General features: G+C 54.4%; 1 protein-coding gene across 2 annotated transcripts in view; it reads left to right on the top strand.

The window, feature by feature from the left end:
* The window catches only part of PADI3 (peptidyl arginine deiminase 3), a 37,123-nt gene that overhangs the window by 11,251 nt on the left and 11,441 nt on the right, over positions 1–14,431 (top strand). For both annotated transcript variants that reach the window (XM_047871983.1, XM_047871982.1), the window contains exons 4-13: positions 2,532–2,593; positions 3,560–3,677; positions 4,307–4,432; positions 7,133–7,311; positions 7,526–7,629; positions 7,749–7,860; positions 9,632–9,739; positions 10,653–10,804; positions 12,354–12,498; positions 12,598–12,700. In XM_047871983.1, the coding sequence (XP_047727939.1) occupies positions 2,532–2,593; positions 3,560–3,677; positions 4,307–4,432; positions 7,133–7,311; positions 7,526–7,629; positions 7,749–7,860; positions 9,632–9,739; positions 10,653–10,804; positions 12,354–12,498; positions 12,598–12,700 (1,209 nt within the window). The remainder of the gene's footprint in view (positions 1–2,531; positions 2,594–3,559; positions 3,678–4,306; positions 4,433–7,132; positions 7,312–7,525; positions 7,630–7,748; positions 7,861–9,631; positions 9,740–10,652; positions 10,805–12,353; positions 12,499–12,597; positions 12,701–14,431) is intronic.

Raw genomic sequence — 14,431 nt, 5'->3', positions numbered from 1 at the left:
ATTAGAACAGATGTAAGAGCCCTGGAACAGTATCAAACAATCTAAACTCAATTAGGTGCCCATTAAAATTCCAACATGACTTTTTTTTTAATGTTTATTTCTGAGAGAGAGAGAGAAAGAGAGAGAGAGAATGAGCAGGGAAAGGGCAGAGAGAGGGGGAGACACAGAATCGGAAGCAGGCTCCAGGCTCTGAGCTGTCAGCACAGAGCCCGACGCAGGGCTCGAACCCACGAACCCCGAGATCATGACCTGAGCCAAAGTTGGACGCTTAACCAACTGAGCCAACCAGGTGGCCCCAAATTCCAACATGACTTTTTTATAGATCTTCATAGAGCTGATCCTAAAAGGCATAGGAATGAGCAAAGGGCAAGAGTGGCCAAGATGTTTTTGAGAAAGAACAAGGTGGAGGTATTCATGGTACCAGATATCAGGACTTTGTTCAAGCCATAGTACTTGAGGTGGTATGAAATTTATGCAGGGTTAAATGCAAACCAGTGGGACAGAGGAGCACTTGGACATAGAGCTGTGTTCAGATGGTGATCACATGTGAATAAAATGGACATGAAGCCCTACTTCACGCCATACTCAAAAATAAATTTCAGATGGAATGAAAATCCTAAAATGAAAATCAAAATTGTAAAGCTTTTAGAAGAGAATATCTTTCCCACCTCAGGGTAGGCAAGGTGTTTTTTTAACAAGACAAAACAAAGGCACAGACCATAAGGGAGAAGATTGATACATTAGACTCTATTAAAATTGAAAACTTGTATATAACAGAGGACAAGTAAAAAGTCAAAATATGGTGGCGCCTGGCTGGCTCAGTCCGTAGAGAATGAGACTCTTGATCTTGGGGTCATGAGTTCAAGCCCCACATTGGGCTTAAACTTACTTAAAAAAAAAAAAAAAGAAAAAAAGAAAAAGAAATCAAACTCTGGACCAAGAGAAGAAATTTGCAAAGCATATGGCTGATTCGGTGCATATAGATTACGGAGAACTCCAATCCCTAAGAAAAAGAAAGACAACCTAATGGAAACAGGCAAAAAAATATGAACAAGCAATTCGCAGAAGAGAAAGCCTCAGTGATCAGAACCCAGATGGAAAGATGCTTAACTCAGTGTTGCCAAGGATATGGAACCAGGGAGCTCCTTGGCGGTGGGTGGGAGTTGGTGTGGGTCCAAGTCCCTGCAGAGCACTTTGCAAGAAAGTTGAAAATGCTCTGTCTGCAGGAGGTGCTGTTAGAAGCAGAATGTGCCTTGTAAATTTGGGGGGTTTACGCTGGGACTAGGGCTTGTGAATTTTGGTAGAGGCCGCCAAGCTGCTCTCCAAACAGACCATCTCACCTCACACAGCTGCCAACAGCATGTGAGATTGCCTTCGCCAACACTGCATTGTCAGCCTTTTCCATTTTGCCCGGGCTGAGAAGTTAGTTACCCTGTTTGGCTTTAGTTTGCCTTCCTTTAGTTAGGACTGAGGTTGGGTATCTCCCTGCCTATCCCTCCCCAAACCCACACCCTTATCCCCTGGAAAATATACACACACAAAAGTGCATAAACCTCTGTGTGTGTGGGGGGGGGGGGGGTGGATGCATGTGCACGCGTGTAGCTGGTGAATAATTACAGAGGAAACACTTGAACAACCATCACCCTGGTCAAGAACTAGAACATGACCGGCACCCCAAAGTCCCCAAATCTGATTATAACTCCCTCCTTCCCCTGAAGCTAACCACTATCTTGTGATAAGTATTTCCATGTTTTTCTTTATGGTTTTCTCACTTGGATATGCATATATAAGGAATATAGTCTATTTTTGCGTCTTTGAGTTTTCCGTGGATGGAACCATATTGAACATATTCTTTGGGGTTGGGCTTCTTTCGCCTCCACTATGTTTATGAGATTCACCCACCTGTTGCATGGTGAGTGGGTATCTTTTTGCATATTTAAAAATCGTTTTGAGTTTTCCTTCTCTCTCTTTCTCTCCTTCGAATGCTCCATTTGTGCTGTAAGATCTCCCTGCTTTCTAGGGAGAAACATTGAGAATGTGGGATGGGGGCTGGGACTGGGGAGTATAGGATAAAGCTGAGGTTCAGAGAGGCCACAGAGCCAGTAGGTGCCAGAGCCCGGATTCACATCTTCATCGTCTAACACCAACGACCAGGCTCACTGCCCCATCCCCAGCTTCATAGAGACCAAGAATGTCCAGGAGAACCTGGGCTCAGTATAGGGTGGGCCCCAGACAGTGAGGGCTGTATGGATGCAGAAGAGGGAGGAGTCGGGGAAGGCTTCCCGGAGGGGGGCACCCTTTGACCTGACCCTTTCCTCTTACCCTCCTTCTTCCCCAAGGCCTCGTTCCCCAGCTCAAGGAAAGGGGCTTCATTCAGATGCTTCTACCTCTGGACAGTGTCTTCTTAGAAATGACTTTCTTTGCCCAGTTCCAGATGGGTCCTGAGATTGAGGCTGAGAAACAGAGGCCACAGACCTGTGCTGGACTCCTGGGCACCCCCTAGTAACTTAATCTCCGCCCTCCCCTTGCAGACATCGCTCTGGATTGTGACCTGAACTGTGAGGGCAGACAGAACAGGAGCTTCGTGGACAAGGTAGGGCATCTCGATCTGGGCCCAGAAAGGGGCCTGGAGTTTGGAGTTGACCTAGGTTGGGTTAAGAGGGGCGAGGTCATGACAGGTATCCCCCTTGCCTCCCTGCTGCTGCCAAGGTCACGAGAGCCAAATGGGAGCCAGGCATGACTGGGGATTTTCTTTTACCAGGAGAACAAAAACGTTACCGAGAATTATCAGGTTATATAGATGCCCAGGCCTGGGCTGGGCCTCGCTTAGTGGCAAAAAGTCCTTTGGGAATTTCAATCCAGGTCAGGGATCAGCAAACTTTTTCTGCAACATGAGATACTAAATATTTTAGGCATTGCAAAGGGTCTCTGTTGCAACTATTCGATTCTGTCATTGTAGTGTCAAAGAGCTATAGTTAACATCGAACAAACGGGTGTGACTGTTCCAATAAAGCTTTATTTACAAAAACAGGCAGTGGGCTAGCTGGGACCCACGGGCCATGGCGTGCCAGCCTTCTGATCTAGGTGAGAAGGGAACTCTGACAAGAATGAAACTGTTCAAGGACTTGGGGCTGGACTGTGGTGGCACTCAATGCCTTGGGAGGTCAAAGCAGGAGGTCCAGGTGGGCCGTATCAGCAAGGAAGCCCATGTGAGCTAGGCTCTAAAGCAATACAAGAGGGAGGGCATTCCGGGTGGAGGGAATAGAAGGAGCCAAGGCCTGGAGCCAGGAATGGATCTGTCATCAGGAGGTTGCCTGTTGAGGAAGGGGACGTTGGCTGGGGACACATCACAGTTGGCCATGAAAGACCACTGCGTGGTTTGGACTTGGGGGTGTGGGCAATAGGGAGCCATTGCCACATCAGGTGCAGGAAGCGCTTCAGTGAGAGTGGACCTACCCTCACAGGGAGGGTGAAGAGGAAGAGGTGGGGTTAGGAGTTGCGGGGCGGGGGCTCAGGTCTGGTCTGAGCCCCATCACCAGCTATGCTTTGCTATGGACAGCGGCAGTGGGTCTGGGGGCCCAGTGGCTATGGAGCCATCTTGCTGGTGAACTGTGACAAGGACGATGCGAACTGTTACGACCAGGACAACTGTGACCAGCACGTGCACTGCCTGCAAGGTGAGGGGGAGCCCAGGGTCACCGCTCCGCCTCCCTGCCGGGATTCCCGCCTGTGGCAGGTCCGAAGCTTCCCGACCCCAAGGCCGGCCTCCCCACCGGGCGTCTATCCCTGGCCTGCATTTTAGGACGTCCCGAGTTCCAAGTCTGTCCCACGCCGCGTGCCACAGCCCCGTGAGGAAGGCCTCGGCGATTGTCTGGGGTGCGGGCCAGGCGCCTTACACATGGGTGCACACAGCCTCTCTGAAAGTGGACGCATCTGTCCCTCCTTTCAGAGAGGGGAGCTCTGAGACTCAGGGAGGGAGGGGCCTGTCTGTGCCAGCAGGGAGTGACGGGCTGGGGCACTGAGACCAGAACCCTCCCCTGCACCTGGCCAGGTGACCTGCCCACCCCACACCTTCTCACCTGTCACGTGCCAGGCACTGGGCTGGCCCCTCTGCATTTTCTAGAGTTCTGGGCAGGTGAGGAAATGGAGGCGTCTTCATGGTTTCCAGTGTTTTCGCAGGGTGGGCGGAGCTGGGGCTCGGACACCCAGGTCCTGGCACCCTCTGCCCTTAGGGGGCGCGGTGGGCAGGAGGAGAAGACAGAGTGTCACAGGCCCCCTGAGCTGCTGCCCCTGTCTGGCTCCACAGACCTGGAAGACATGTCAGTCATGGTCCTGCGGACCCAAGGCCCCGCCGCCCTCTTCAACGACCACAGACTTATCCTCCACACCTCCAGCTATGATGCCAAGTGGGCCCGGGTCTTCCACACCTGCGGTGAGTTCATGCCCATCCCCCACACCCCCACTGCTGGGGACGGGGGCCTCAGTTTCCCCACCTTGGGCCAGAGGGCAGCCCCTGCTCTGGCTTCCAGCCTGCCTTGGGGGTCAGAGGAAGCAGTCAGGTGTGGGAACTTCAAAGCAGGTCTGCTGGGGTCCCCGGGCAGCTGTGGCCCAAGGCCATTTGATTGGATGGATCAATTTAAAAAATGTATTTCAAGCACGTTCAGAGATTTTTATTACCCAAACTTTCAAACATACACAAAAGTAGAGAGAATAGTAATGGACCTTCACAGGCCAACCACTCAGATTCAACAATTACCGCTGTCTTGCCTCTCTCACTCCGTTGATCCTGTTTGCTCAAGTGTTTTTATTTTATTTTATTATTTTTCATGTTTATTCATTTTTTGAGAGATAGAGGGAGACAGAACGTGAATGGGGAGGGGCAGAGAGAGAGGGAGACACAGAATCAGAAGCAGGCTCCAGGCTCCGAGTTGTTAGCACAGAGCCCGGTGCAGGGCTCGAACCCACGAACTGTGAGATCATGACCTGAGCTGAAGTCAGATGCTTAACCGACTGAGCCACCCAGGTGCCCCAATGTTTGTTTTATTTTTGAGAGAGAGAGAGAGAGAGAGAATGAGGGAGCAGGGGAGGGGCGGAGAGAGAGGGAGACGCAGAATCCAAAGCAGGCTTCAGGCTCTGACCTATCAGCATGGAGCCTGAGGCGGGGCTCGAACCCATGAACCGTGAGATCGTGACCTGAGCCGAAGTTAACGGACTGAGCCGCCCAAGCATCCTTATTTGTTTATTTGAGAGAGAGAGAGAGAGAGAGAGAGAGAGAGAGAGAGACAGAATCTGAAACGGGCTTCAGGCTCTGAGCTGTCAGCACAGAGCCTGATGCGGGGCTCGAACTCATGGACCATGAGATCATGACCTGAGCCAAAGTCAGATGCTCAACTGACTGAGTCACCCAGGTGCCCCTGCTGAAGTATTTTATTTTATTTTATTTTATTTTATTTTATTTTATTAAAAAAAATTTTTTTTAACGTTTATTTATTTTTGAGACAGAGAGAGACAGAGCATGAACAGGGAAGGGTCAGAGAGAGGGAGACACAGAATCGGAAACAGGCTCCAGGCTCTGAGCCATCAGCCCAGAGCCTGATGCGGGGCTGGAACTCACGGGCCGTGAGATCATGACCTGAGCCGAAGTCAGACGCTCAACTGACTGAGCCACCCAGGTGCCCCTGCTGAAGTATTTTAAAGCCACTCCTAGACACTATGGCTAGTGCCCCTGCATAATTCAGCGTGCATCTTCCCCCCCCCCACAAAAAAATGACTTTCTTCACACAGCCACGATGCTCTTATCACACGTACGAACAAGGACATAAAATATCTTTTAAAGATACACACGCATGCAAATAATAAAATGCTCATTGTTAACAAGATCAAACACTATAGAAGTATATGTGGCTAAAAAAATGAGAGTTCCCTGGGGCGCCTGGTGACTCAGTAGGTTGAGCTCCCATCCGAATTCGGCTCAGGTTATGATCTCACGGTTTGTGAGTTTGAGCCCCACGTCGGGCTCTGGGCTGATGGCTCGGAGCCTGGAGCCTGCTTCGGATTCTGTGTCTCCCTCTCTCTCTGCCCCTCCCCCGCCCGCTCGCGCGCTCTCTCTCTCTCTCTCTCTCTCTCTCTCTCTCTCTCTCAAAAATAAATTTTAACATTTTTTAAAAATAAAAATGAGGGGCGCCTGGGTGGCGCAGTCGGTTAAGCGTCCGACTTCAGCCAGGTCACGATCTCGCGGTCCATGAGTTCGAGCCCCGCGTCGGGCTCTGGGCTGATGACTCGGAGCCTGGAGCCTGTTTCCGATTCTGTGTCTCCCTCTCTCTCTGCCCCTCCCCTGTTCATGCTCTGTCTCTCTCTGTCCCAAAAATAAATAAACGTTGATAAAATAAAAATGAGAGTTCCCTATCCTCACCCCTAAACCTGACTCTTAACGCGTGTTCATCGTTAACAATTTGCTCTGTGTTCTTCGTCACTTGTCTCTGTGCGCGGCGTGCGCGTCTTCTGCTTTCCCAGCGGTTTCTCCCACGGAATCATATACCCGACACCCCTTTCTGTATTTATCCGGCTCCTCCTCGTTCTTGCCCACAGCTGCGTGGTATTCCAAAGCGTGGATGTGCCATAACACATCTAGTGCCCTGCACATCCCGTTGTTGGCAGTGTTCTGATTTTGCAACAGTACAGGCGCCTCGAGGGCACGGGCCTTGCTCCCGGTTTGCTCCTGAGTCTAGAACCGTGCCCTGTCGGTGCCGAGGAGGTGCCCTGTAAATATTTGTTCAATGACCGGATAAAGAACCAGCGGACCCCCTTGTACGTGTATTTGTACGTACAGATTTCCATCAACTCCTGGCCACGGGGTTGCTCTCTTAGGAGTAGACGGGACTGTGTGAGATGTTGCCAGATCGTCCTGCGGAAGGTCTGAACAGCCATCTCAGGGAGGAACGGCCTCTCCCCGGGCCGTGCCCACACTGGGTATCGAGCCCCTGTTGCTCCTTTGCCGGCGGGAGGGCAGAGGTGGGGGCTGCGGTCTGGCTTGAGGCTCTTTGGGGAGGTTGGTGTGGCGGCTTCTTCTTGCACCCCCGGTGCTCTGTGGGCCCACCTGGGAGTCACGGCCATCCCTTCCGTCCCCGCCCAGGTCCTGAGGACTCGTGCGAGGCCTACAGGCACGTGCTGGGCCAGAACAAGGTGTCGTACGAGGTGCCCCACTTCCACGGTGACGAGGAGCGCTTCTTCGTGGAGGGGCTCTCCTTCCCTGACGCCAGCTTCACGGGGCTCGTGTCCTTCCACGTCACCCTGCTGGACGACTCCAACGAGGTAGGGGTGGCCGATGGGGGGGGGACCAGGGCTCCGTCCTTGGGGGGAGGGGCTCCGCTGGCATGAAGGGTCCCAGACCTCTCCACCACCCCGCGGTGCCTCTCTAGACTAAGAGGTGCCAGCGGCTTGCCCAGGGTCCACGTGGTCCTTGACTCAGCCGGGCCTCTGGATTCCGAGGCCAGCGCTCTTCCCCTTCTGCTCCTCCCCCCTGCAGGATTTCTCCGAGTCCCCGATCTTCACTGACACCGTGGTGTTCCGTGTGGCGCCCTGGATTATGACGCCCAGCACCCTGCCGCCCCTGGAGGTTTACGTGTGCCGGTGAGTGTGTGTGTGGGGTGGGGGGTGGGGGGGCAGCAGGTGTCCTTCTGACCCCGGAGGCCCCTCTGGTCTCCAGACGTGGCTGTGTCCTGAGCCCCTCTCCCTGGGCTTGTCTGCAGCGTGAGGAACAACACGTGTTTTGTGGACGCCGTGGCGGAGCTGGCCAGGAAGGCTGGCTGCAAGCTGACCATCTGCCCGCAGAATGAGAACCGCAATGACCGCTGGATCCAGGTACCATGGACAGCGTCTTGGAGGGCGAGGCTGGCGCATCCCAAGCGCGGGTGGGAGGAGGTCACTTACGAATTCTTAGAAGGACCTGGGGGCTCTGAGTGTCCTCCCCAGGGTGCTCCTTTTTCTCCTGCTAGAACTAGAGCTCTCTCCTTCTCTCCAGAACTTTCCGGAGACCCAGGCACACCCTGACACTAGATTGAACTCCCATTCGCCCACAGGATGTGGGCTAGGCACGGGGCTGGCGCTGAAGGGGATGGCGGTGGTGTGGGACACACTCCCTGCCCTCAGCAGCCTGGGCCTGTGGTTCCCCACGAGAGGCAGCTCTGTCCCCCTAGGGACATTTGGCAGCATCTGGGCAACTGTGGGGCTGTCACACCCAGGGCGGAGGTGCTACTGGCTTCTAGTGGGTGCAGCTCAGAGATGCTGTTAAGCATCCTGCAGGGAATACACAAGAAAGAATGATCCGGCCTCGAGTGTCAATTGTGCCGCGGCTGAGAAGCCCTGATGTGGTGAATTATTGCAACAAAGCCCCCGCTCCCGTAGCTGAAGGTGCAGCGGAGACGGGGGGGGGGGGGGGGGTGGAGGGCAGGGCAGGGTCGGCAAAGTGCCCGAGGGTTTGGGGGATGGTGGCATCACCTCTGTCTGGGGGATGGGTAAAGACCTCCCGGAGGAGGGACACCTGGGCGGGACCGGATGGGCGATGAGTGCTGCCGTTTATCAAGCGCTTATGGGGGGGTCATGCGTGGTATCCTTTTCACCTTCTCGACACCTCCCTGCTGTCACCCACCTGAGGAGCCCTCGGGGGGCAAATGCCCAGAGCCACAGAGCTGGTAAGGGCCGTGTCAGGGTTCCGCGATGCTGGTCCTCTGCGAGGACCAGCATGTGCAAAGGCCCAGAGAGGGGAGGCACGAGAAAGAATGTCTTGCACTCTTGTTGGCCAGGGCCAAGGTCCTATGAAGGGAGGCGCTGAAGCTGGAGACCCTGAATGCCAAGCTCAGAAGCTTTCGTGGCTGGAGGGTCCTCCAGTGAGGTGGAAGCTCAGGGCAGGAGTCTGGAGCAAGATGGGCTGGGTTTGGAGCCTGGCTGTGCCACTGACTAGCTGTGTGCCCTTGGACAAAAATTAGACCTCTCTGGTCCTCGCTTTCCTCATCTGTCACATGGGTAACAATAGTGCCTCTGTGCAGGTGTATGATGAGGATTCCTGGAATTAATATTTATAAGGAGCTTAGAGCAGGGCCAGGCACGTACCAGTGAGCTTCCCATCAGATATAGAGTTCATCGGTGCTGAGCCACCTCTGCCTCCAGGACCAGAGGGCTTAGGATTGAACTGGGTTGAATGTTGAGCGATCGAGAAGGAGGCAGATCTCTACCTCCTTGGGTCCCCTCAGCCCTGTCCAGCTGCCAGCCCTTCCTTCACGACCACATGTGGAGGCCAGAGGTGCTGGCTGATGTCCAGTGACTTATTTGTGCAAGTCGGGCCACCCTGAGCCCCTCTCTGTGTCCACTCTGCCCCGATCTGGCACAGGGACACCCCCAGGGTCACATCCACCTTCTCATTCATTCCCTCCTGTCTTGCTGTGTGACCGGAGCAAAAGCGTGCCCTCTCTGAGCCTCCAGCCCCTCCTCCAGCCAGCAGGCATCATACACCCCTACCCTCCTCACCCCAAAGGGCAAGGCCGGCCTGAGACGAAGGACCCGCATGAACAGTCTTCTCCAAGGTTCTCAGTGCCAAACGAGCGTGGGTTCCACACGGCGTCTCTCTTGTTCGCAGGACGAGATGGAACTGGGCTATGTTCAGGCGCCACACAAGACCTTCCCGGTGGTCTTTGACTCCCCCAGGAACGGAGAACTACAGGACTTCCCTTACAAAAGGATCCTGGTGAGTGTCCAGGCCGCAGGCTGCTGCCCGGCTCTGAGGGCCGAGGGACATTACCCGAGAGCCACACTGGGGTGTAGGGCATAGGGTCTAGCGGGCTGCACTGGGAACCACGTTCTTTAGGGACAGGAGTGACCAGAAAAAAAATATGAGAGATGCCCAGTTACATTTGAATTTCAGATAAGCAACGAGTAACCTTTTGGTATAGGCACGTACCAAGCATCGCACGGGACCTAGTTATACTAAAAGTATATTTGTTTATCGGAAATTCAAATGTAACTGGGCATCCCGTATTTTTATTTCCTAAATCCGGTGGCCCTAGGTAAGGGAGTGGGGGGTGGTCAGTGCCGCTGTTAAGAACACAGGCTCTGCAATCAGAACAACCCGGCTCGGTTACTCATATGCATGTGACTTTTCATGAGTCACCTCCCCGCGCCGAGCCTCAGTTTCTTCATCAGCAAAAATGATCTTATAGCCCTGGCCTCACAGGTTTCCCAACATAGGACCCTGCGTACATGTGAAATATTGAACAGGTCAGGGGGCGCCTGGGTGGCTCCGTCGGTTGAGCGTCCGACTTCGGCCCAGGTCATGATCTCGCAGTTCGTGAGTTCGAGCCCCATGTCGGGCTCCGTGCTGACAGCTCAGAGCCTGGAGCCTGCTTCCGATTCTGTGTCTCCCTCTCCCTCTGTCCCTCCCCAGCTCATGCTCTGTCTCTCTAGCTCTCAAAAATAAATAAAAACATTAAAAAAATATATTGAATAGGTCAGACTGAGTCTTAGACTCAGTATTTCCATCTGAAGAATGGGCAGCCACTTCCTGCCCCATCCTCAAGGAGCTCAGAGCCCAGCAAGGTGGTTCAAGCTCTTTCTGGTGACCCCCCCCCCCCCCGCTAGCCTGACTCCGTTCCCCTCGCCAGGGTCCAGATTTCGGCTATGTGACGCGGGAACCACAAGACAGCTCTGTGAGTGGCCTGGACTCCTTCGGGAACCTGGAGGTCAGCCCCCCAGTGGTGGCCAATGGGAAAGAGTACCCCCTGGGGCGGATCCTCATCGGGGGCAACCTGCCTGGGTGAGAGAGGAGCAGGGAGAGGTGTTCCTGGGGTGGGGGGTAGAGGGCGGCGACGGTGGCTGGGGTGGTGAGGGACCATTCTGTTCCTGGGAGAGAACCGGAATGGACAGATAAAATTCCAGTTCTAGATGTGGGGATGGTGGTACAGCGGGCTGTTCACCAGACACTGTACTTCCCCCTGGGGAGTTTGAAAAGGCCAAACTGGCATAGACCGAAGAGACCATTCAGTCCAGCTTTTTCATTTCATAAGTGAGCCCAGAGAGGGTGAATGACCTGGTACAGGCCACACAGAATGCACAGTTAGGATGTAACTTAGGTCTTCTGATTCCGAAAATAAACGATACTGCTAATACAACCTATTAATGAATAGTTATGGAAGAAGAAGCCTCAAGTCTCAACAGTCCTGGGGAAATTCTATTTCAAGAGCTTGTTCATACTATGATGTAAATGACTACTATCAGGTATTTTCCTGAGAACAGGAGAAGGAAGGAATAAGACATGGAAAATGAGATGTCCAAAAAAAAAAAAAAAAGCAAGAAAAGAAAAGAAAATGAGATGTCATACCACACACACACACACACACACACACACACACACACAGAATAACAGATTATTTGTTGTTCCACATGTGACAGAGATACGGATGCGAAAGAAAAGGAATGATGTGGTAATGGTTATTGGCTGCGGCATTGACCAAGACATCGGGCCAACCAAATTCAACAAGGCAGTTAGGACAGACTTGAGGTCAAATAACAGGCGAAGCAAGAGGCTTTGGAGGGGACTAACTGTCCTCAGCACGGGATCCCACGGAAAGAGGAAGTTTGGGCCATGCCAGTAGCTACCTCTGCAGAAGGGCAAACGAAGAACGGGGCTTACGTTCGCGAGCATAAGAGGCCGGGGCTGCGGGGCCTCTTGGGGTGACCTTGTCCACCTCTCTTCCCACTGATGTGCAGGAAGGTGAGGCCCCAGCAAGAGAGACCCAAGTTAAACTCAAAGAAGAGCCGCCTGGCCACGGGGCGCGGGGTAGGGTTGAGTATCAGGCCCTTGGAGAACGTGAGCGTGGGTCTGAGGGCGGCTCGGAGCATGTGCCTGGATGGCAAGACCTGGCGGGTCACCCGCCGGGTGACTGGGACCGAGCTGTCCCGCCCCTGCACAAGAGCTCACCCCGAGCAGAATTGAAAGAGTACGTGCTTGTTGTCTCTCCCGCTTACAAAACGGTGCGTGTCTTTTCGTTTCAAACAACAATCAGACCTTGCGGGCCACCTGGGTGGCTCAGTTGGCTAAACGTCCGGCTCTTGGCTCCGGCTCAGGTCATGATCATACGGTTCATCAGTTCGAGCCCCCGCATCGGGCTCTGTTGGCAGCGTGGTCTGCTTGGGACTCTCTCTCTCTCTCCACCCTTCCCCTGCTCGCTCGCTCTCTCTCTCTCTCTCTCAAAATAAATACAATTTTAAAAGCTCAGATATTGCAGAAACCTTGAACTCTTTCATTCCATTTCTGCATGGACTTTTTAAAGTGAAACAACTCTTTTTAACCCCTCGGGCCGCAGGTCCAGTGGCCGCCGGGTCACGCAGGTGGTGCGGGACTTCCTCCACGCGCAGAGGGTGCAGCCCCCAGTGGAGCTCTTTGTGGACTGGTTGGCCGTGGGCCACGTGGATGAGTTTCTGAGCTTTGTCCCTGCCCCCGACGGGAAGGTAAGGAGCGGGGTTGCCGGCCTGTCCCCGGGGGTCTGAGTCAAAGGATGAGCTCCAGGAGGCCAGGGGAGCTCAGGCGGGTCTGCCCTCTCCACGCAGGGCTTCCGGATGCTCCTGGCCAGTCCTGGCGCCTGCTTCAAGCTCTTCCAGGAAAAGCAGAAGTGGGGCCACGGCAGGGCCCTCCTGTTCAAAGGGGTTGTCGGTAAGCACCAGGGCCGTGTCCCTCAGCCCAGCCTTCCTGCCCCCTCACCTAAAGCAGGACACGTCATCGGGCTTGAGATAGGGATGGAAAATTCTAGAGCAGGGCCGTCCCCTAAAACTCAAGAGCCTTACTGCCACCGCGCGCCTTGCCCCCCCAGCCCCCACTGCCTGGGGCTGGGGCGGAGATGTGGCCAGCTTCGTGGGTGCGTCACCAGTGTCACCGGACAGGGCCCTCCCCGCAGAAGGTTTAATGCTCTGCTCTCACTCTCTTGAAATTCTTAATAATCTGTGCCTTGTGTGTGAATCCTCCTGCTGCCTCCCAGGGATGAGATCCCTCTGTACCCCCCTCGCTCCCCGGAGCCCCAGCCTACCGGGCCTCCCCCTCCCTGCCCCTGCCCACTGATGGCTGCAGCAGGAGGCCGGGAGTGGGCAGGCCTGGATGCACACGCCCCTTGGCATCTGGGAGGGGGGTGCTGGCATTAACTGTCCCTGTCCTGGACTAGCAGTGCCACAGGGGAAGTGGTGGGCAGCTTGGAAGGGTGAGCCTCCTGTCCACCGGGCAGAGGCTGCCCTGGCCCTTGGAGAGCACCTGTTGGCCATGGCTCGGGATGGTGGGCCTGTGGGAAGGGAAGCTGTCTGGCCCTGTCTGTGGCTTACGGGCTGGGATGTGTGGCAGCACGTGTGAAGTTCCAGGTGGGGGTCCCAGTGCTGCTGCGAGGGTCCGTGCCCACCACGCAGGCATCCCATAGCCGAGGGAGCGCCATATCCGATAGCAAGTAAAAAACCAACACGCGGGGCGCCTGGGTGGCTCCGTCGGTGGAGCGTCCGACTTCGGCTCGGGTCACGATCTCGCGGTTCGTGAGTTCGAGCCCCGCGTTGGGCTCTGTGCTGACAGCTGGGAGCCTGGAGCCCGCTTCGGATTCTGTGTCTCCCTCTCTGCTCCTCCCCTGCTCATATTCTGTCTCTCTCTCAAAAGTAAATAAAGATAAAAAATTAAAAAAAAAAAAAACACACCACCTGCTAGGGCAGGAGGGAGACCGCGGAGGAAAGCCAAAGTTATATTTTTAGTACTTTTGGTGATGCTTTTTTTCCTCTGCTCTTTGAGCAAAGGGCCCTGCATTTTCATTTTGCTTAGAAGGAGCTCTGAGAGAGCTTGCTGGCGTGGGCCACAGTGGATGGGCAAGCTTGTTGGCTCAAATTCCTTTCCCCACCAAGACCGCGTGGCTCCTAGAGGGACCTCCCTCTCTGACAGGGTCCCTGGGGGTCTCGGGGCAAAAACCTTTGGCTGGGGGGCAGGGGTGGATCATAGATTTTCTTGGCCTCGTAGGTGGTAAATGATATCCTGGGCCAAACCTACCTCCAAGAGAAAAGCTTCTGCAGAACTCAGAAGCGCTCAGGTAGAACTTTCCAGTCCCTTTGTTTGCACTTTAAGATCCTCATCCCCTTCCCGCCACCACCCTGGAGCCCCAGCTGTAAGACGAAAGGAATAGTCTTCCCCGCCCCGTTGTTCCCATAGGGACCATGGTTAATGCCTCTGAGCCCAAACCTTAAAAAGCCTCAAATCCAGGTGTTATGTACCAGGTGGAGGCAAGATCATGTTTATCTTTCCTGGAAGGACCACACTGACCGTGAACGAGACCCAGGAACAGGCCGAGCGGTTACTCCAGCCGCCCAGCTAGGAAGGAGACGGTGGCCGTTCACAGTCGTCAGGCTACCCGCAGCCACCGTGCTG

Source organism: Prionailurus viverrinus, chromosome C1, assembly GCF_022837055.1.
Source record: "Prionailurus viverrinus isolate Anna chromosome C1, UM_Priviv_1.0, whole genome shotgun sequence".
NCBI classification, from domain to species: domain Eukaryota; kingdom Metazoa; phylum Chordata; class Mammalia; order Carnivora; family Felidae; genus Prionailurus; species Prionailurus viverrinus.
This window is presented reverse-complemented; position numbering and strand designations above follow the sequence as displayed.